General features: G+C 33.1%; 1 protein-coding gene across 3 annotated transcripts in view; it reads right to left on the bottom strand.

Moving 5' to 3' along the window:
• The window catches only part of CADM2 (cell adhesion molecule 2), a 1,499,715-nt gene that overhangs the window by 110,041 nt on the left and 1,366,857 nt on the right, over positions 1 to 22,817 (bottom strand). For all 3 annotated transcript variants that reach the window (XM_074299789.1, XM_074299790.1, XM_074299791.1), the window contains one exon: positions 13,898 to 14,076. In XM_074299789.1, the coding sequence (XP_074155890.1) occupies positions 13,898 to 14,076 (179 nt within the window). The remainder of the gene's footprint in view (positions 1 to 13,897; positions 14,077 to 22,817) is intronic.

The following is a 22,817-nucleotide window of genomic DNA, read 5'->3' as shown; positions in this document are numbered from 1 at the left end:
TTTCTGGTACTATCTCCTTTCCACCTCTAGTTCCTTTTTTTTATTATAACATTAAAATCAAATTATACTTGCACTCTCTATGTATGCCCATAACAGAAATATAGTTCTCAAGAGTTATTTTTACCTTTACATGCTTTTCTTGAATCCTATATTTGGAGGTCACATTTTTTTGTCTAGCTCTGATCTTTTCATAAGAAATACATGGCGTTCACTTGTTTCATATTCATCTATCTTCCATTCCCTGGGGAAAAATGCTCAGTTTAGCAGGGTAGTTTATTCTTGGCTGCATTTCAAGTTCTTTTGCCTTGGATAATATCAGATTCCAGGCCCTTCTATCCTTTAAGGTGGAAGCTGCTAAATCCTGGATGATCCTTATTGTGGTTCTTTGGTTTTTTAATTATTTTTTTCTGGCTCTTTGTAATATTTTTCCTTTGTGTGATAGTTCTAAAATTTAGCCACAATATTCCTTGAAGTTTTAATTTTGGGGTCTCTTTCAGGAGGTGTTTGGTGAATTCTTTCAATGGCTAATTTACTTTATAATTTATTCTATCACATCAGGGCAGTTCTCTTTGATGATTTCCTGAAAAATAGTGTCTATGCTTTTTTTTTTTTTTCCATCATGGTTTTGTCTCTCCTAGATCTATTTTACAAGTCAATTGTTTTCCCAAGTAGGTTCTTTACAGTTTTCCTAATTTTTCATTTTGGGGCTTTGATTGACTGATTATTGGTGTCTCATCAAGTCATTCATTTCCATTTGTTAAATTATGATTTTTAGTGAATTCTTTTGAGATCCTTTTAAAAATTTTTAGGAGAGCATTGTGTGATAGAGACCACCTTATAGCATCCTTTGGGGCTTCATCTGGAGACAATCTGCTTTTAGTCCCCTCAGGGTTTGAAATCTGTTCTTCTCTTTCACCACAGAAGCAATCCCTAATTAGAGTTCACTTTGACTTTTTATTCATTTTTTTTTAACAAGTTGGGTTTTCTTTTAGGTCAAGGAACGTTTTCCAGACTTTTTCTACAGGCACCAGCAAAGTGACAGTGAAGTGACAGTAGCTGCACTGAGTCTAAGATGATTCACTCTCATTGCTGGGCGGGTGTGATCAGGTCTCATGAGACTGGAACTTTGAGGTTTACTCTTTTCTTTTTATGTTTGTGTTGGATTTCTTATAAATTCTCTGCTGATCTACTGGCTTGCAACCAGGGCAGAGTAGCCAACACTGTGATAGAGTCCCCCCTGTAGATTCTCTACAACATGGAATCTATACCACCTTGCAGAGACCACCTCTGCCCAGATCTTCACAATATGTGTTGATGTCCTGTGCCTAACCTCCCTCCATGTCTGACCAAAGCAGACTTTTTCTGGTGATCTTCAAAATTATTTTCTGTTGTTAATTTGCTGCACTCCCAATATTTGTGAACTCTGCAGGTCTAGAGCTAATTCAGAAGCTGATTTTGGTAATTAGTTTAGGCTCCAGGGAGAAGTTCAGAAAGAAGCATGTGTCCTCTCTGCTATCTTGGCTCCACCCCCTCAGCCAATGTGTTATTTAAGGAATTTATTTCTTCAGTGGATTTTTTATTTTGCTTTTAGCCAATTGTATTTTTTAGTGAATTGTTTTCCTTTTCCAAACTGTGACTCTCTCTTACATACTTTGTTGTTTTTTTTTTTTTCCTGATTTTTCTTGTACCTGTCTTATTTATGAGCACTTCTGAGAAGCTTCTTTGGACTTGAGACAAATTCATATCATTTTTTGAGATTTTCCATGTGGTTAATTTGTCCTTGTATGAGTTGGTGTTTTGGTCTTCTCTGTCACTATACTAACTTTCTATGGTTAAAGTTCTTTTTTGTTTCTTGCTCATTTTCTTCTTTTTCCCCCCATTATTTTGTGACCTTTATGTGATCCAGAGGTCTTTGTCCCAAGCTTCTTATGAGCTCTGAACCTTGGCTTTGAGCAGAGGGTTTGGTGTTTTGCTTATGGCAGAAGGTAGACCTTTCTTGCTCTTTCCTAGCAATAGGCTGGTTTCCCAGACTGGCAATTTGCCTTATGTACTATGCCTGAAGGCTGTCCCATTGGTTTGCTTTGCTACTAATCCAAGGACAGACGGTCTCAGTTGATGATAAACTGTGATTAGACCTTCTTATTTGTTTTTTTCCAAACACTGTTTGGGCTGCGCTGAACACCCCTTTCACCACAGTGAGACTGACCTTTCTTAAAGTCCTTCTAATTTATTTTGAGCTGGAGAATGTTTTCATTCCATCAGACTCTGTTCCAAGGGTTGGTTTCATGCAGTTTTCAAAGGAAACTGGAAAAACTAGAATAGCTTCCTGGCTTCACCCTGGCATCTTGGTTACACTCTCAAAACTGTTCTTAGTCAGATTTCTGATACTTCCAGAAAATGGTTACCATCTTCATAACCACATGATACTTCCCTGAATAGAGACTAATTTGCTCCAATTAAATAGGTATATTAATCCTTTCAATGTCTTATACTCTACTCCCTTTGAACATATTACTTACATAAACTTGAAATATCTCACTCTTTATCATTCTCTCCCTTAATTTTTTTCTTTCCAGGCTTCTGCCAAATTTCTACCCATATTTCCATTCAATCAAATCCCACAGACCTTAAATAATGAACAATTGTTTTCTAAGTTGTGGATAGGAAGACAAAAATAGTGACCATTCCAGTACTCAAATACTTATATTACATTGCAGAAAATTTCAAGGATCAGTATACTTCCCACTCTACTATGAAGACTTTCTTGAACATTCCAGGTATGAGGGCATTTTTCTCTGAATTCATATAAAATTTATGAAGTGTTTTTTTACATACATTTATGTGAAAAAATTATTTTCATGTGTACATGACTATCTTCACTAACTAGATCATAATATTCTAAGAGATATTCTTTCTGCCTTACTCCCTCTTTTCATATTACCTAGAATACTATTAAAACCATGATGTTGATTTCTTAATGAATAAGAATTTACCAAAATAATATTACTTCTAAAAGCAAGGATCACTCATCAAAAACATGGCTTCTGAACCATAAATAATTATAAATCTTTTCTCTCCCCTTTAAATGGTTGCATCAGACATAAGGTGGACAGTGTCTATTAATGATCTTCAAATCTTACTACTAACAGAATGGAGACTCTCAAAATTGAGATTCTGATTTTTCAGCATTACCATTTTTATGTGGTCTAATTCTTAGTCCTTTTAGACTCTTCATAGCAACAAGAAAAGGTTCTTTCCTTTTTCCTCCTCATTTGCTCCTTACTCCCTCCTTCTCTTTTTCCCTCTTCTTCCCTCTCCCTTTCCTCCTCTCCCCTCCTTCTTAACTCTTCCTTGGGAAGCTAGTGGATCCTCATTTCTGAGACCTCATCATACTGTGGTCAAATTTCTTTCAAACAGCCTACTGGCTTAGCTTACTACAGGTCAAAACTCCTAAACACAAGCAATCTACTAGTCTCAGTGTTCCCGGTACCTTGGAGAAATACTATTTCTAATAATGTCTCATTTTTTTCCAATATGGCTCTTAAGATCTTTGTACATCTCACTGTGGAAGGAATATCAGATTTGGAATTAGTGATTCTGAGTTAGAATCTTAATTCCTGGTTCAGATCATCATTTTATGATGATCTTATGATTTTATGACCCAATGATACCACTTCATATCCAGTCAAATACATTCTCTGGACCATTTTACCTCCTCAGCAGCAGCCTTGCCCACTTCAAGATCCATCTATACTGAGTGTACTTTTTCTGATTAGTAAGTCCTGCCTGGGATTGATATTTCATGAGTCTTGCTTACTTAATTTTTAGTTAAGTTCATTCTCCAGATTGCTCAGCCTCCTCAACAATAGCTTTGTCCCCTCTTCCCACCTTTCTGCATGCTTTTAGCTCCCCTTTATATTATTCTTTCCTTTTGGAATGTAATCTCCTTGAAAATAGATACTTGCTTTCTTATATTTATGCTGTCAGAACTCAGCATAATTCTGTACTTTCCTTCCTTTCTTTTTTCTTTTCCTTCCTTTCTCTTCTTTCCCCATTCCCTCTTCCTCTCTCTCTCTCTCTCTCTCTCTCTCTCTCTCTCTCTCTCTCTCTCTCTCTCTCTCTCTCTCTCTCTCTCTCTCTCTCTCTCTCTCATTTTCTATTGGAAAATATATCAAGATAGAAATAAGTCTTATTTTTCCTTGAACCTTATGAGCACAACAGATTTTACATATCTTTGTCAAAATAAAATCAGTTAATACATGAACTGTGTGCAATAAACTGGCCTGCATTTGCTGCTTCTTGATTTTTGTTTGTTTTGTAACAAGAACTTAGGTGAAAGGTATGCTGTTTGCTGTCCATGTGATGTATGGCACTTTCTAACTTGTTAGCCTGTTTTTCATGTGAAAGTTTTATTTTTCACAAATTATTTTCTGGTTCATTCAGGCTAATATAGGTTCTAGAAATAGAATAGAGTTCTTCCCCAGAGACACTGAAGTATATGTTGCACTGGTTTACTGAAGGGGGACAGGTAATTAAGGAAAATAGTTACCACATGGTAGAAAGGCACATGTAAACATGCTTTCCTTTAACCCCTAGAGTTTCATAATGGGTTTAATTCAATCCAATGATTAAAAAAATTGAAGTTGAACCAGAAATTACACACATATGTGTGTATAGAGAAAAAAATAGAGGCAGAGACAGAGACAAAGAGAGACAGACAGATAGGGTGAGGGATAGAGGGAGAGAATAAGAAAGGGAGAGGAGGGAAAGGGAGACAGTTAGGATGTTTTTCATAATTGTAACTAATGATTGCAAGATGCCCTTAGTAATCTGAGAAGCAAAGGATTATATAATGGAAATTACTGGGTTTTATTTCTAAAGACTAGGGTTCATATATTGATTCTCCTTGTAGATTGGGGCAAATCATAAGCTCTACGAATTTTGGTTAATGACCTTGAACAACTGATTTAACTAGAGGAATTATATTTGCAATTCCTTCTTTGTGGGACAAAATAATATGATATAGATAAAAATTTGTCTTGTTTTTGTCCTTTATTCTTGAAGAGGACCAATGACATGAGGAAAATGATGTCTTGATTTTCAAGTGAGTTGACTTTAAGTGAAGCAAGTCTGTGCAAATTCACCAATCTTAATCTCTCATCCAGAGACATCTGGATCCAGTGACAAGATATAGATCAGGACAATTAAAGGTGGGCCCCCTCCCATGATTTAAACTTAATCTAAGTATAAATCATGCTATATAATTCATCCATTTATTCAGGAAATTTCAATTACTTATCATATGCTAGATGCTAGAAACACAAAGACAAGAACGAAACTGTTCTTACCTCTAAGATCTCATGTTCCATTATTATTATAAATACCTATTTATAAATTTATAAGAAATTGAATGAAGTTAGTAAATATACATGACATGAGACGAAATGTATATTTGTCCCATTTAATTTTTGTCTGTATCCTAGGTGCTTGCTAATGATTTTTGCTAATAATTTTTTGACTCATAATGAAAAAAGAAAAATTTTCAACTTCCTGTTATGTTTCATTTTTCTCTCAATAGTAAGCAACGTAAAACTGTTGTTATGACTTAGGTAACAGTTGAAAATTAATAACTACTATGATGCCTTAATCTCTTTTCTGAAATCTATCCTCATCCAGGAAATAAAAATGTATTAAAATCTTTTTTAAATACCCATTTCTGCCACTTAGTATTTATACTTATTCCACTTACAAAATTAAATACTTTGAAAATGAAAAACTGCTTTTGAAACAAACAGTCCAACCAATTTATATAATTATAAAGAATCTTTGTGTATAAATCATGCTTGTTGCTTAAATGGCATCTAAATGAATTTAAAATTTTTGAATTGTTATTTTTAGTTTGCAAATATAAAATTAATTCAAAATTTTCAAGTATTAAATAGCCAAAATCTTAGTATCGCACCAACCGTCCACAAAACCTTTCTATGTAAACATAATCATTCAAATATAAAAAACACAATTTTTAAATAAAAAAGATTGTCATCAGCATTTAATTAATTATATATGTTGAGGACCCAGACAAATGGCTTCACATCATAGTGATCCAAATACATACAACCTAACCTTTATTCATTTTCACCAAGAGCATCTACAAAATATCTTGGGGACTGAAAAATTCTGCTACTTTTGACCTTTTGGAGATTTTCCAGTCTGAGAAGGATTATTTTTACCTTAGAAAGTCAAAGAACATTTTTTTTTGTTCTATTTTAAATCTACCACTTGCTATAATTTCTTCCACTTAAATGTGAATTATAAAAGATTTGTGCCAAAAAAAAAAAAATAAACATATTAAATACTGAGAAATTCTTAAATGAAAACTATCATGAACTTCTAGTTCTAAAACCAAGAAAATCTTAATTTTCTTTTCTATAGGGCTACTATACAATGCTGGTATTTTTTCATGATCTTATTATTTGCACCATAATGACTGCTGTACACAAAAGGCAGAAAGGCCCACACAGCATTACCTGACCAAATGCCAAAAAAAAATCTTGACAAGTCCGTAAAAGAAAGAAGTATATTGCTTATGTGTTAACACTTTTATCTTTATTGCCTGCTAACTGAATAGGAATTATTTGAAATGTTCATGAAGTCAAAGTTAAAAATTAAAAATGTTGAAAATATTAAGTAACATGTCTCTCCTCATCTTTCAAAAATAGCAGAGGGGACTTGTCCTTCAATATCCATATCAATTTATGTAGGTACTAGAGAAGCAAGGGCATCCTGGCAATCTCTTTTAACTGAATTTGTGCTGTGGCAACTGGTAGTTAGCTTAACTTATCAGTGTTGTTTTCATCTCAAACCAAAAAGATGGAATTAAGCTTCAATTTAGGTGTTAGTTTTTAAATATGCACAATGCTGAATGTAGTGCTCCTGGCTTCACCAATTTTATACAATTTTGTTTCCTTTTTTTCTGAACCCAATGGAATATTCATTCTGTCAGAGGATATGATTTTCCTGTAGGCAGTACAATTCTCCACTTAGTCATGTCCATAAATGAAATGTTTTGTCTTAAGTAATGAAAGAGAAGACAATTTTAAGATTTGCTCAAGCAGTTTATTGTCTGAAAAATCTCAGCTTATCATAAGAGAAACTATAATACTTCTCTATTGCAATACTTTTTTGTTAATCTATATTGGAGAGGATTGTTCTCCTTAAAAAAACATACTGCATTTCATATTTTCCCACCTCTGTTTTCATATAAAGTGAAAGATTTTATAGTCAAATTCTTTTTTATGTTTTATTGATTTTCTCCATATTTACAATCTAGTCTCTCCATTGTTATGAACAAAAGAAAAAGTATACCTTTGTTCCATTTTATTATACAAGAATAATAATTATCTCTATCAGATAGTATAATTGAGCAATTAAAAATGTTAGATTTCACTATGTTTCTTATATTTCATTTCAGGATAGTTATAGTAGTCACATATAAATCACAAGAGAGAATATTAATTACTTAGTCTAACCACAGAAGAATTAGCAAACACAGAAAAGCATTTCTCATTTCTATTTAAGTTGAGAACTCTTGTTAACATTTAAAACATTAATAAGTCTGGAATGCATACTTTAACTTTTGAGGAATTCAAACTTAATGTGTTAGATTAGAAATTCATATATTATCATCACATTCCCCATCTTGTAAGTTGCTAAACTACTAATTTTGAGGACTACTTTGAAAGTTTATTAGATAGGACTTCATTTCAAAAGCATTACTAATTTCCTCTCACAATTGTTACCAATTTTCAATTGCTGCATATACCCATAAAGATTTCAAGTAATATGCTTTATTGATGGTACAACTCAATTATCTCCAAGTACTGGGCTTTCTATTTGAATTCTTATAAGAGAAAGTGGAAAGGAACTCAAAATAAAATAGAAATTCTTACTAAATTGAAAGAAAGGACAGCTTCTGTGACCCAGTCTGTCTGTCTTTCATGGCAAGTGAGTCATGTGAAATGTAGCAGCAGCACCCAGGAAGTAGACCTGCATTTATATCCTAGTGTCTGAAAGAGATATATGTCTGAACAAGCAATGGAAACCTGACTTTGTACTGCAGTCTGTAATCTCTTCATGTACACCTTTCTGTTTTAGGGTATTTTCTTGACATTTATTATTAACAATAAAAACCGAGAGAAATGAAAGTAGCAGCTGTATTGATTCTGTAAAACTGGAGAGACACACTTAATTGCTTGCTGCCTTCACTAGACCAAAATACACCAACTTTTCTAACAACCACATTCTTCCCTACAATTAAAAAATAAAAACTCAAACCAGTGTCTTATCTGATGCTACTATTTATATTACTGGCATGGACATGTAGACTGCTACTAATCTTCTCTACTGATTAAAGTTATCCTCAAGAAGGAAAACAATAGTATTCATTCCTCTGAGAGGAAAAAAATATATCATTGTCATAACTGCATTCAGAGACACTCATTCAAAGATACCAAGAAAAATTCTGTATGGTTGAAATGTGTACAAAATTCTCATACAATTACATTTTTAGTAATGGACAATTTTATGACTGATAGATTTGTCTAGATTGGTAGGATAACAAAATAAAACTCATTAAGAAAATTTTCTATCTTACTGACCTGGGGAAAAATGACAATAAGTAGAACATAATTATACTTTCTGCAAGGAAAGATAATGATTAAAAAAGAGGTTGTAGTAAAGATAGGAAATCTGAGAAAAAAATAACAAAATGTTATAATAAAACAAAGATTTTGGTACCTGGATGGCTCTGTGATATTACTGTTATGTATATTATTTCCAATAATGTTTTTCTCTATTTATAATTTTTGAGAGGGTGTCTTGGTCATGTAGTAAACAGCATAATTTTAGTCTATGATACAATATGTTAGATGGGATCACATATTTAGAAAATGTCCTTTAAAAGGTTCCTTAGTAAATACTTTCTTATTTATCCATGGAAAAGAAAGGGCAGCTAAATTCAACATGACCTTAGAATATGAATCCATTTCTAAAATTCTTACAGAAGAGCATGACATAAGAGTGTGAAAAGTATCACTACATAAAACAGAAGCACTGAAGAGAAAAACCAATTTAAGGAAATTTTAGTGATAACCAATTAAACAGTCATCCTAAGGGCATTTGAAATTCAAATGGAAGGATAAAAATAAGAAAAAAAATGAAAAAGATCTGAAAAGATTTCCCAAGCAACAATTATTTTGTGGTCTACTAAAGACAATAGAGTCTCGGAACAGATGGGAGTACAAGGGATAATGTAAAAAAAAAATTACCTATGTATATCTACTGTCAAAGAAAATGTTATAATTATAAAAATTAATAAAAAACAAAATAAAAAAGACAATAGAGTCATAACCAATATTACAACATAGGATATGCTTCTAGAAATGACACTAAAGAGAACAAATATTCTATATTAGAAATCTTGGATTTTATTAATCTTGGATTTTATTAATAATATCCCAGAATGGCACAGGAATATACCAACAATCACTGATTTATATGCCTTATTTTCCCTTCCATATAACAATTTTTAAGAGAATCAATTGCACAAGTATTGAAAGATAAACTCAATGAGATTTTTATTAGGGAACAGGCAAGATTTTGCTCACATATCACAATTCCAATGTTCTTATTTGTAATTTATTTTAATAATTTGAATGGATGAGGCAAAATACTGCCTTAACAGCTCTATTTCAATACACTTTTCATGTTTATAATTAATTTTCAAGTTAATAATTCAAGTTGAAAATGTAAATTATTTGCCCAGTTAAGAAGAATGTTAGAATCATATAAATCTAGACTCTGAAAGAGTGATTTTTACTGGGATATTATTATGCAGCATTTCTTATTCTTCCTGAGACTTTAGACTTGCTACTAGAGTACTAATTTATTGTTACTTTTATCTCTTCACTGGATTCTAGGCTTGTTATAATAAATTCCTCTTCTAGGTGGGGAAGAGAGTTTGATACTCACTATCTCCATGAAAATACACACATACACTTACATACCTTTTATAATGTATACATAGTACCTGGCAAATATGTCATGGTTTCACTTCAAGTTACAGAGAAACAAATACATAAACTTTAGGTCACAAATATAATTGTTTCAAATAATAACATAAGATTGGGCTTCATGACACTATCCTTTGTATACTTTATGTCCTTGTGAAATCAGGGATATTTTCTATGATGCTATTTGTGGAAGATGTGTCTTTTTTATCTGTGGAAAATTTATTGTACAAAAGCTTCCAGACCATAACATCATATTGAAGAAATCAGATTATCCAAGATATTACTCTGTGAGCATTGTGAACTTTCCTACTGAACACATGTATTAGAGTTTCAAGGCATCTAGTCACATAGATTTAAAGTTAAATATGACTTTAGGAACCAATGAGTCCAATGCTTTTATTTTAAAGATGAAGAAAATGAGGCACAAGATGTGAAGTGACGTACCTAGAGACACAGCATCTAAGGCAATATTTGAACCCATATTTTCCTGAATGCAGGTTTAATGATTTAACCACCATGCATATTTCCCCATATTTTGTAGATAAAGAAATTCAGGTACTATGAATCACAAAAATATCTTAATCAGCCAAGCCCAAACATTCAGATCCAGATTCCCAGAATCCTAGTTTTATGCTCTTTTCTCTCCAGAATGCTGATCAAAGTATTTGTTGTAATTTTGATGTGTTTTTTCACTTATTTTTATTGTGGGCAATTTGATTTGGTACATCATTACTTATTAATCAGGTTTAGCTCTGCATATTTTGAGGATAACATTCAGTGAATAATTGTAACTTTATGTATTACATTTAGTCAAAATTTGCTACAGTGTTTTTGATCTGGATTGATCTTGGCATGCTGCAGAAGGCTAATAACCTGAGCATATAGCTTTATCAACCTTTAATCTACCAGATACCTGAAAGAAGTCTATACAGTCCATTTCTCTATTAACAATTTTCCAAAAATACAGACTAGGAAAGAAACAATGTGGCATAATGGACAAAGCACAGCCCTTGAATCAGGAAGACCAGAGTTCAAATCTAGTTTCAAAACTTCCTCTAACAGCCTGGGAAAGTCATTTAATCTTAGTTTGCCTCATTTCCCTCAATTGTAAAATGGATATAATAACAGTATCTACTTTTCAGGTTTTTGGTGAGGATCAAGTGAGTTAATTTTTGTTACACACTTTAAAAAGTGCCTAGCACATAGTAGTCACTTTATAAATGCTTATTTCCTTCCTCTTCCCTCATATAAATACATAAACATACACATTGATCATTGATTCTAACAAATAGAAAAGGCCAAAATGATGTAGTATAAAATATTTTTTCTTAAAGAATTAAAAATAACTATTTGAATCTTCAAAAAATTCAAGGATGCGAAGTCCCTTAGCTTCTGTTATTATTAGAAGGTTATTTTCCTAAATCCACCTTTGGATTACTGGATTCACTAGTAAATAATATTGTTCTGTGCATAGAACTTCCAGGTATTGCACCAAGTTCAAGCTCCATAATGGTGAATGAATATCAAGCTGTAGGAATTTGTGCTCTGATTTTCATAAGGTTATTCTCTGGTAGCAAATTTTAAATTAGTTTCAGATTGTGAGCTGTGGTTGTAATGCTGAATTTGCAAAGACATAATTAGGATTTACTGCAATATTTGTAACACAAAATGCCAGCTATGTTACAATTAAATGTGATAACATTTTGATGCACTTCCATTGACACCTCACCAACAGAATGGTTCTAGCTAACAGATAGTTTTACAGGAAAGTGCACAGACCTCTATCAAGTTAAGGATCGATAGGGCCTGGGCAACCACATGAAAGTAAAAGACACTGGATATCAGTTTATGAAATAACCCTCCATGCTGGAGGTATATTAAATTATCACAGCTAATGCAAAAGCAACCTTGATGTAAAAGATAAAAAAGGGTAAAGTTCTCACAAATGATCACTTATCACTCCATTCCAAAATGCATACAGCATTCATTATAGATTGAAATGCACTCAAATTTCAGCATGTAGTGTGGGTTTGAAATGGCTAAACCATTAACAGGAGAGAATCATGTTTCATATTTATACAATTAGTGTCTAATGAAACATTATACTCAGTGTGCAAAGGGGAAAACTTTATTTTGCAATGAACCTAAATGAAATTTTTTTTTAAACACATTGTAATATGGTCTCAGTGTTTCAATGAGTCTCATTACTTGTGTCAATAATCCTAGGTAAACTACTGTTGAATTTCACAGCATTGCTCCAGCAGCATGAATAATATTAATCCATGGGGTGCTTTTGATGAATTGTGGAGCAAAAAGTAAAGCCAAAAATGACTACATACAAAATGCTTAGAAATGTATTTATTAGAAATATGTCAAATGCCAAACCTAAAAGTAGCTTGACTATGTAGGGAATCATGCTGCTGGCCAGCTTGCAAACACTAGAAAAACATATACATTTTCTCCACTTGAATTACTTTCTAAAAAATATAGATGGCACACTTTTCACAAAACTATATTGTATTCCTGTCAGTTCCCTTTTAACTCTATATTTCTGTGGCTTATTGTTTTCATGGCACAGTGACATGCTACATAACATGCCCCAAAGCCCCCAATGACTATTAAGTAAAAGGAACATTTAAAAGTTAAGGGTACAAATAACTCATTGTGTCTTACCTATGTCCTGTGATACCTAGTGGGCTAATATCAAAGTGAACGATACGCTAGTACCCCATTCTATCGACTAATGTTGTTCTTGAGACATTAAATGGCATATTAATACCATTCTTCTGAGGGATGTGGGAAACTGGAAATTTAAGATATATAAATCTCATCCCTCTAGACTTATTAAGAAGTGAAAATGCAAGACTAACCAGGAAATGGGAGTTTGCACTATTCATGACATTCTTCAAGTTTTGATGCTTACTGCAATAAAATCATATATGTGTGCAAACCTACCTATATTAAAATAAATTTATGAATTTTGAAAGAATGGTCTAATTCTGTGAAAACTCAGCTTTGTAGAAGACCTTGACCTACAGTCTAGTTATAGAATCACAGGCTCATAGGATAGGATAGCGAGACCTGGAGAGGTAAAGTGACCTGTTGATAGGTGCTGGCAACAGAACTCAAATCCTAGCAAGTTCAGTGTTCTCCTAAACATATTACCAAGAAAACAAACAAAATAACCTCCATCCATTGTACTTCTCTAGAAGCTGAATTATATAGAATGGATAAAATACTTTTGAATATTCTGGGGATTGAGATGACCCTTTGTAGGTACAATGATATTGAGGGAAATCACTGAAATTGGTTTTTGTGCATGGGAGAACTAAGATTTTCTTCACCTTAGTATTTTCCTAGTGGCTGCTATATTTAATGCAATGTTACCTCAGATTGACGGGGAAGAATAGATTTTCAGATTACATTTGGAAGAGTATCTAACTCTAAGAGAAATTAAATTATTTTTATTAACTGGTATGCTTCTGACATCACTACAGCAATAATATGATATTAATTCCACTATGTACTTAGTTTTTAAAAAAAAATAATAAATATGGAGAAATGAGCACACACAATCCACTGGAAATATCTTTTTCATCATGCTTAACAAGAACTATTTCCTCAAATGACTCATTAATTCAACTAATAAAATTTTTAAAAAGCTAATTTTTTTTTTGGTGGGGAGGAAGAATGCTGAAATAATTATTGCTTTTTTGATATTTTTCTTTTATTTATTGATAACTATTAAGTTGGACTTCAAATAAAGTACAAATTATTTGTAATTCCATTCCATATCTTCACTAATAATAATTCAAAAGGTTACTTACCATGTACAATCAGGACATATTCTGCGCTGCTTTGGCCAATAGTGTTTGTTGCTTCACACCGATATGTACCATTATCCGTTTTGTTTAGGAAAATAATATTTAGCTCCCTACCACTCACAACCATTCGGTCTGGATCTGGTAATTCTCCACCATCCTTTGTCCACAAAACTGGTTCTGGCCTATTGAATGCAAAAATATATACATATATGTCAGAATAAGAAAATTTGGTTTTATATAAACATTTGTAGAAAAACAGATAAAAAGAATTTGTACAACCAACAGAAGTTTTCAGAGGGTATAAAAAAATCTTATTATAAATAACTCCTTATTGTTAAGAGTTTATTAATAACACAGAGAACTATTAAAAATAAAAATGAATTTGCAATTGGACAATCTACATACATATTAAACTCAATCTGTCCAAAACAAAACTCATTATATGCTACTTCCCAAAACCTTATTTTTCAAAATTTTCTATTAATGTTAAATCATCACCATCCTTCTAGTTTCCTATGCTCTGAACCACAACATCATTCCCAACTCCTAACCTAAATGCATCCCACATATTGGATCCATTTCCAAATTTCATTATTTGTACCTTCACTACATGTGAATGCTGCCTTCTCTCCTCAGGCACCATTTGATACAGGTCCTTACTATTCCATTACTGGCCTATTGCACTGGCTTTCTGGTTTGTCTCACTCTTTATCTCTTCTTCCACTTAGATACTAGTTATGTTCCTAAAGTGCAAATATGACCCTTTAATGCTCTTATTTTATCAGTTAGAATGGCTCCTAATCATTTCCAGGATCAGATAGAAAATGATTTTTTGAAACCCCCTTGCAATCTTGCACTTACCAGTTTCTTGTACTCTCCTCTACATGAGATACAATTTAGCAATACTGGCTTTATGTTTTTCAGACATACAACCTCTTCTAAATCCCTGATTTTTCACTAGCTGTATGCCATGATTGAAACACTTTCCTTGCTGGTTCTATTTGGCTTCTCTGGCTTCCTTACTTTTTCGTAAGATTAAAAAAAAAAATCTCATAAGCTTTTAGAAAGGGGAAAGGATAGTGCAAAGGAAAGGAAGAATTAGTGAATAAAATGGAGGGCTAGAATCTTGATATCAGAAAAGGTGATTAAATAAGTTAGAATGCAACCAGAGAAAAGGAAACATGAGTACAGAAAATGAGAAAAAAATGGAACAGAGAATGCACATTTTTATCTTCATATCCATGCAATGTCTGAACAAGTAGACATATTGCAAAATCCTAAATGAATACATTCACTGGGCTAGAAAGCAAAGTTTGGGGAAAGCTCTTTAAGATAATACCATTGTGCAAATAACTCACATTGATTTTATTTAGAGCCAGAATCTCATACCAGAATCTCTAAGGTTCTTTCATATCTCTTATCTAACAATCACTTTTTATATTTTAAAATTTGAAAGCTGCTATGCTGAACAGTTTATAGAGTAAAACTCCTTAAAATTATAGTTCCAAAAAAAGGGTTATAGAAATCATTAAGAATAAGATCATCATTTCAGATATACACATATGTCCACATATGCTGTCATAAATACCTTTGTACAATTATAGTTAGATAATAATAAAAATATACATGTATCTTTATGTGTTTAGGTAGATAGATAAATAAATAAATATCTTACATCTGAATAATTATAATTATAGATATACATTCATTCCTTTCTTTTGGAGAAAAAATAGCACAGAAAAACTTAAGAAACTTATTATAGAAATACCACAGTAAAAAAATCTTTTCGTTGTTCTCTGTGTGACAAAATCTTCAAGGTGGCAAAGATTATTAACACTAGAAAATGCAATTAGAATGGAATTGGGGTTATAGTTTAAATATAAGCTATAGGGTACAAATATTTCAACTTACAGTGGGTAAGCCTCAAAATTTTTCTACAGAAATATGAAATGATCTATCAGGTTGTGACGTAATTTGTGTTTAGCCCTAGAGGGACCTAAGGCATTCCTTAATTGGAACCTAAGAAGGATCAAGTTCCTTCCTGCAAATGAATAACAATCTTCTCTGCTATTAAAGTTACCAAAATCCATCATTTAGAGAGTAGCTTCTTTTTCTTCTTCTTTTTTAAAAGTAGGCTTAAAACAGAATAGCAGTGAGACACCAGAAATAAGTAGAAAATGAACAAATTATTATGTAGTATAGTATGAAAATTAATAAAACTCTACAGTTAATAAATTAGCATAGTCATTCCAGGGAACTCATTATGATCCCATATCACTGAAAATGTGGCATATTCCAAAGGAAAAAAAAAATTTAATTTTCCCACCACTACCAAATCAACATTATTAAAAATGTATTTTCTCTTTTATTCCACCTGATATTACATTTTCTGAAAGCTTTAAATGCATACACACACAGAGAGATATGATCTTATGTTATTTAAGCCCTTGGTAAAAGTTAGATAGAATATTAGCTTACTTGCACCATAATTTCTTTATTCTATTTATTACTTATGGCATCCTATAGTGTGCATATTATTCTACTTTTTTGACTGCCTATTCTTATTAGTTAAAAAATTAAATATCCTCTTCACTATACATATATTTATTTAGTTATAAATATTTTGCACATGCTATTAGATTAATAGTTCTGCACATTATAAATATTACAAGAGGTACACATGGTATAGTGCCATAGAGAACCAGAAGATTTACAAGCTGCTTTTTAGATACAGATTGACTGTAGGACCTAAGGCAAGCATATTAATCCCGCAATATTTTAAATATCTAAAATGCATTTTGCAGAGAAGTTGCTACCTACACTGGTAGAGGGAGTTTTTTCACATAGAATTTCCCTATTTTAATAAAATCATAGGTGATATCCCTATAAAGCTTGCACATAAATCTACATTAAAAAAGGATAAGAAAAAGATGAATATAGTATTTACTTGATCCTAGAGTTCATAGAGAGCTGAGCTGCTACCTTTTATTGAGTAGAAGGGGATGATGAGTCTCTTTGTTTTAGGAAAATCACTTTGGCTGATGTGGATGGAGAGGAGAGACTTAAGAGATCTTGGAAGCTATTTGCAACAGTCCAGGCAAAAAGTGATGTTAACCTTCACCAGACTCATCTTTGAATAGAGAGAAAGGGCCAGATGGAAGAGGTTTGAATGTAGCATAAAAAGCAAACTAGAATTGAGGATTCAGTAGTTGAAGACTTATTTGGCCTCCTTAGGTTACCTTTCGTCTTTCCTTTAATTCATTTGCCCCTTTGTTAGAAAAGTTTTCAAGAAATGTTGAAATTACTCATATGTGAGCTGATTAAATAATGTAGTTAGTTATCTTTAACAAGATTGCTCACCCAATCAATTGATATTTTATGTCTATTATATGCCATTATTATATTGTGCAAGATGCTAGGAATTCAAAAAAGAGGCAAAAGACACTCCTTGCTCTCAAAAAACTTATAATCCAATGAGTGAGACAACATGCAAAGACATATATACAAAACAAGCTACATACAAGATAATCAGGAACATTCCAGCCATTGAGATAACCAGGAAAAATTCTTAGAAGCTGGAGATGATGTTTTTTTGTGGAATACCCAGCAGATCAGTGAGAGTGTATTAAAGAGTTCATGTTGGAGAGTAAGGTGAGACTCAAAAGGTAGGAGATAGTTGAGTTCCAAAGAGATTTGAATATCAGAGTATTATGTAGTTGATCCAAAAAGTAATAGGAAGCCACTGGAATTTATTGCGTAAAGGAGGAAAGTTGACAAAATGGAATCTTAAGAAACTTACCTTAAATTTTATTCATAAGTAATTTTCCAGCATTGACAATTGCAAAGCCTTTTTTTTCAACTTTTTTTCTAACTGTTGGATTTTATTAATGATATATAAGCATGCTGATGATTTATATGGATTTATTTTGTATCCTTCCACTCTGGTATATGTGGATTATTTCGTATAGCTTTTTAGTAGAATCTCTGGGGTTCTCTAAGTATACCATCATATCATCTGTAAAGAGTGATAGTTTGGTTTCCTCATTACCTACTCTAATTCCTTTAATTTCTTCCTCAACTCTTATTGCCAAAGCTAGCATTCCTAATACAATACTGAATAGTAGTGGTGATAGTGGGCAACCTTGTTTCACTCCTGATCCAGTTTATCTCCATTGCATATTATGCTTACTGATGGTTTTAAATATATGCTCCTGACTATTTTAAGGAATAGTCCATTTATTCCTATACTCTCACATGTTTTTAATAGGAATAGATGTTGGATTTTATCAAATGCTTTTTCTGCATCTATTGAGATGATCATATGTTTTTTTATTAATTTGGTTATTAATATGGTCAATTATACTAATCGTTTTCCTAATATTAAACTAGCCCTATATTCCTGGTATAAATCCTACTTGATCATGGTGTATTATGTAGGGTTTGATTTTCAAAAAGATGGATCTAACCTTAACCTAGAGATCTCTACCTACTTTTGGTTTATCTGAGTGAGCTGACTGATGAAAGAACTGACCATTTCCCCTTTTCAGGAATAGATATAGCTATAAATCATAGCTTAATAAACTTAAGATGCATCAAAAAGCAATCTCCACATTGAATAAAGAGCAAATTTATCAGAGAATCATCATATCCAATAAAGATTTCTTATAGAAAAGATTTTACTGTTTCCAAAAAGGATCAAGTCTAGTCAGACCAATACAGCATATGTCTAACAGATGTGCTACAACATGAAAGGGGCACACTTACTGATAAGTGCTAAGGGGAAAATCTCACCAGAACATATTCTGTAATATCAGTTACATGTGGATCTAGGATTCCTTACTATTTCTCATCTTCCATATCCAAATTGTTGCCAAAGCCTGTAAATTTTACCTTTGCAATATTTTCCAAATAGTCTCTCTTCTCTCTGTTGACAATGCCACTTCTCTATTGACACTGCCACCTCTATAGTTTAGACATTCATGTATATTTCTTGTATCCCATAAGGCATGATCTTTATCATTCTTTCTACTGCTGATGTATATCCTATGGAAGAGTTTTCTTATGTCTACAAAGACAATATTCTACTATATTATTTACTTTGCTGTTTCATTTAATGACTTTTATTTGAAATTTCTTATGTCTTCTGTTTGATTAGACACATTGATGAGGGTTCATAATTTGGCTGTGAGGGCCCATACAGAAATTAGAACATATGGGCATTCTGTGTAGGGCAGTGCTACATTATAAAGAAGTGCCACATGTAGAGGTTCAAGAGTAGGGCTATTCTGGGTGAGGTATAAGACACTTCAGCCCAGGTTCATCTGAACCTGTGGCAGTGTTTCGTTCAGATTCCCATCTCTCCTAAGGGCTCTTGGCCTTCCTGAGAAGTCAGGGGGCAGTGACAACCTGTTATAATTAAAGCTGAGTGATATCAATAGGCAAAGAGCCATCTACACACAATAGCAAGTTGTTTATGTGGTCCTGGTACAGTGTGATATTGTTATATAAGAGTATTAGGGTATATAAGACTGAGAGAATTTAGAATAAATGGACTCCATATTTGACCATCTATGTGAGTCCCACCTCTTAACTCCTCTTCTAAAATCAAGGACTTGGGCTGGTACCAAGATCCTTCAGAGGGCTAGTTCAGATACAACAGCCACATGTGAAGAGGAATACTACATTTGAAGGGGAGTGCTACATTGCAATGTTTTGTTCAGGATATTCTATCTTGCATACCCTAATAGAATATAAATTAATTTAAGAAAAAAAGGAAACTAGACATCAGGTTTTCAATTTTTCTTTTGATTCAAGACAATTCAGGTTCTGTAGAAAATATATATTATACTCTGTAAATCACCTTAAAGCATTTTTAATATCAATATTATTGAACTTTGGGAGCACAGCATGATTATATTTTGGGTTTAGTACCTACTATGCTGTATAAATATTAGAAGCTTAGTGTTCTTTTATGAGAATGGAAGAACTAGGAGTTACTGGAGTATCTTGTGATTGTGTTCCAGAAGATACTTTATGGGCTTTACACAATGCTAAGAACAGATGTTCTAGTTTCAACAAATGTATACAATACCATTGTGTTTCTTCAATACTATATTCTAAGGCCTCTATAAGCCTCATGAGAAAAATTACCTTTATCTGTAATTCATAGTTTGTGAAGTTCCCTAATAAGAGAGAATATCAGCAGGATGGTAACCATTTTGGCTCTGATAGTTCCACATCTGATTAACATTTCTGGTGTGCCAGTTGTTGATCAGGTCAACTTCATCTAATTTATTCAAAGTATTATAAGCAGAAAACTCAAGGCAACAAGCTGAGACCAAAGCATTAAAATCCATATTTTTTTTGTTCAGAAACCTATAGAAAGACATAAGTTAATAATAGTAAGAGAACATTTCAGGAATGCTGTCTGACTTCAACAATAGATCCAAAATAATTTCCATTTTTGTGACTTTCTAATGCCTGAGGAGCAGAAAGATCATTTGAGGATGAAACAGTGGAAGAACTTGTATTTTCTCACTGAATGAGTATGAGATACAGAAGTTGCTTGTTTTTAGTTCTCAAAGAGGCTGGGAAATGATGCCATGACATGCAAGTGAGTTGGATTTAAGTGAGGGAGAGCTGTGGTAAGTTACTTGCCTCATTTTCCCCACCAGAGCCATCTGGATCCAGTGGCAAAATATAGATCAAGATGACTAGAGATAGCCCTGGATGAAATGGAAGACTTTGATCTATTTAGAGTAAGGTCTTCAACATGTCTCAGTTTGACTGAGGCCATATCCATTCAGTGATTAAGTCTAGGTAACAATTGAGGCAAAGAATCTCCTCCATATCTTGTCTCAATACCTCAGAGTAATATTTTCTCTTGGGTGACCTCAGTCTTTGGGAAAGTAAGATTAGATTTAATTCAATTTCTACTAAGTGGCAGAGTGGATAGAATATAGGCCCTGAAGTCAAAATGATTCCTCTTCATGAATTCAAATGTGGCCTCAGACATTTATTGGCTATGTAACCCTGGGCAATTCCCTTAATATTGTTTAACTCAGTCTCCCCATATGTAAAATGAGCTGGAGAAGAAAATGACAAACCATTTCAGTATCTTTGCCAAGAAAACTTCAAATGGAGTCATAAAGAGTTGGACACAATTGAAAAAGTCTAAGCAACAACAGCAACACATAGCACAGGCCCCATCAAATTCATATACAAATAAAACACTGGTACTACTAAACTGGGTCCTGAAAGAAACTGATGCCTGTTTAGCCGAAAAAGCTAATATGGACTTAACTTCTGAACCCCTGAACTTTGAATGGACTCATTTTCCTGACCTTTCTCACAAGGCCATAGCCTCCAATTTCCTCTACTTAAAGGAATATATCCTAAAACAAAAGAACTGGGGTCAGTAGTCCTAGGATCCCAAGTCAGCCTTGGAAGGAGAGCTCTGGATCCTCTCAACATTATTTCTCACTCAACACTGTCTAGCAGAAGATAGCAGTTGAAAAAAAGTCAAACCAGGTTCTCTATCTATCCAACAGTAAACAACAGAAGTTGACTGATACCCTTTTGAATATCTCTGAGACAAAGTAAAGAACCTATATTTATGTGCTTAACCAACTGGAAACTGTTAGAAAAAGTCATACACTCAAAATTTTCTTTAAGGCACTTTCATCACATGTCTTCATAATACTCAAGAAAAAGGCTACAGTATCTTTAACATAGATAATTCTATCAATAGCATTCTGTGTATAATTATAGGAACTAGGCTCATTGGTTAGGTCTCCATTACACTTGGATGAGGTGGGCGTAATTTAATGAATGAGTGCTGCAAAAAAGTAGTACAAATCATAAAGTGAGTGATCCTTGACGACTCATATTTTGTTCTTTAGAAGGCATTTTACTGTTAAGAAAATGGTAGAAGTTGTAACAATTTAGTGGAATTCAGTGTATTCAGTGTAGAGTCCTGTCTTTTTTAGATGAACAAATATATAATATCAGGAAATCATCCTTCCTAAAGGACTTCTTTCAACTGTTCCAATTGATGGATCATTTTGGATCCTTGGATCAAGAAATGAAATGGGAGATAGTAATGAACACATTTTCTTGGGCCCAGATTGCAGCAAATTAGCTATAATAAATATATTTAGGTAGCACTATATGCTGGGCACTGTGCTAAGTGCTTTATAATTATCATCTCATTTAATCCTCACAACAACCCTGGCAAGTAAATACTATTATTAACATCTGTTTTACAGATGAGAAAATTGAGGCAAATAGGTTAAGTCACTTGCTCAGGGACATAGAGATGGTAACTCAGGTTTTCTAATTCCAGGCCCAGCCCAGCCCTTTAGTATAAAAACTTGTATCCAGCTTATTCCTACAAAAGTGCAACTGAATCCTGCTGCATACATGGAGATCATTAACATTGGTAACTACTGGAGCTTATATGTGTAACTGAGTTTTGTTTTGTTTTTAATGTAAACAAATCCTCATTAAAACCAGTCAATTCACCCAGGTAGCATAACTTTTTCCAATCATTCTGACCAAAATATAGACTTGGAACTATTTAAGGAGATTTTGGTTTTGGCAGAAATGCAGAAGCCAAGATTCAAAAGTTACTACCCTTAGGGAAACCAGTAGTCTGAGTACTTCAATGGAATACTGCTAAACATTCTAGGGTCCTTGAACAAAAGAGCTTTCTCACTACATGAAAACAGAAATGTTGCAACAGTCCTATGCTGTCTATGTTGTACCTTCTGGTGTTTGGGTGAGAGCCGTCTTTACCTATCAACTTATGCATCAGAATCTCAGAAGAAAAAGAGACATAGAGACCTCCAAACATGATTTCTCTTGGCTAAAAGATCAGAAAAAGAGACTTACTGCCTCACCATAGCTTCAGGTCAGAGATGCT

Source organism: Sminthopsis crassicaudata, chromosome 3 (genome assembly GCF_048593235.1).
Source record: "Sminthopsis crassicaudata isolate SCR6 chromosome 3, ASM4859323v1, whole genome shotgun sequence".
In the NCBI taxonomy this organism is placed as follows: domain Eukaryota; kingdom Metazoa; phylum Chordata; class Mammalia; order Dasyuromorphia; family Dasyuridae; genus Sminthopsis; species Sminthopsis crassicaudata.
This window is presented reverse-complemented; position numbering and strand designations above follow the sequence as displayed.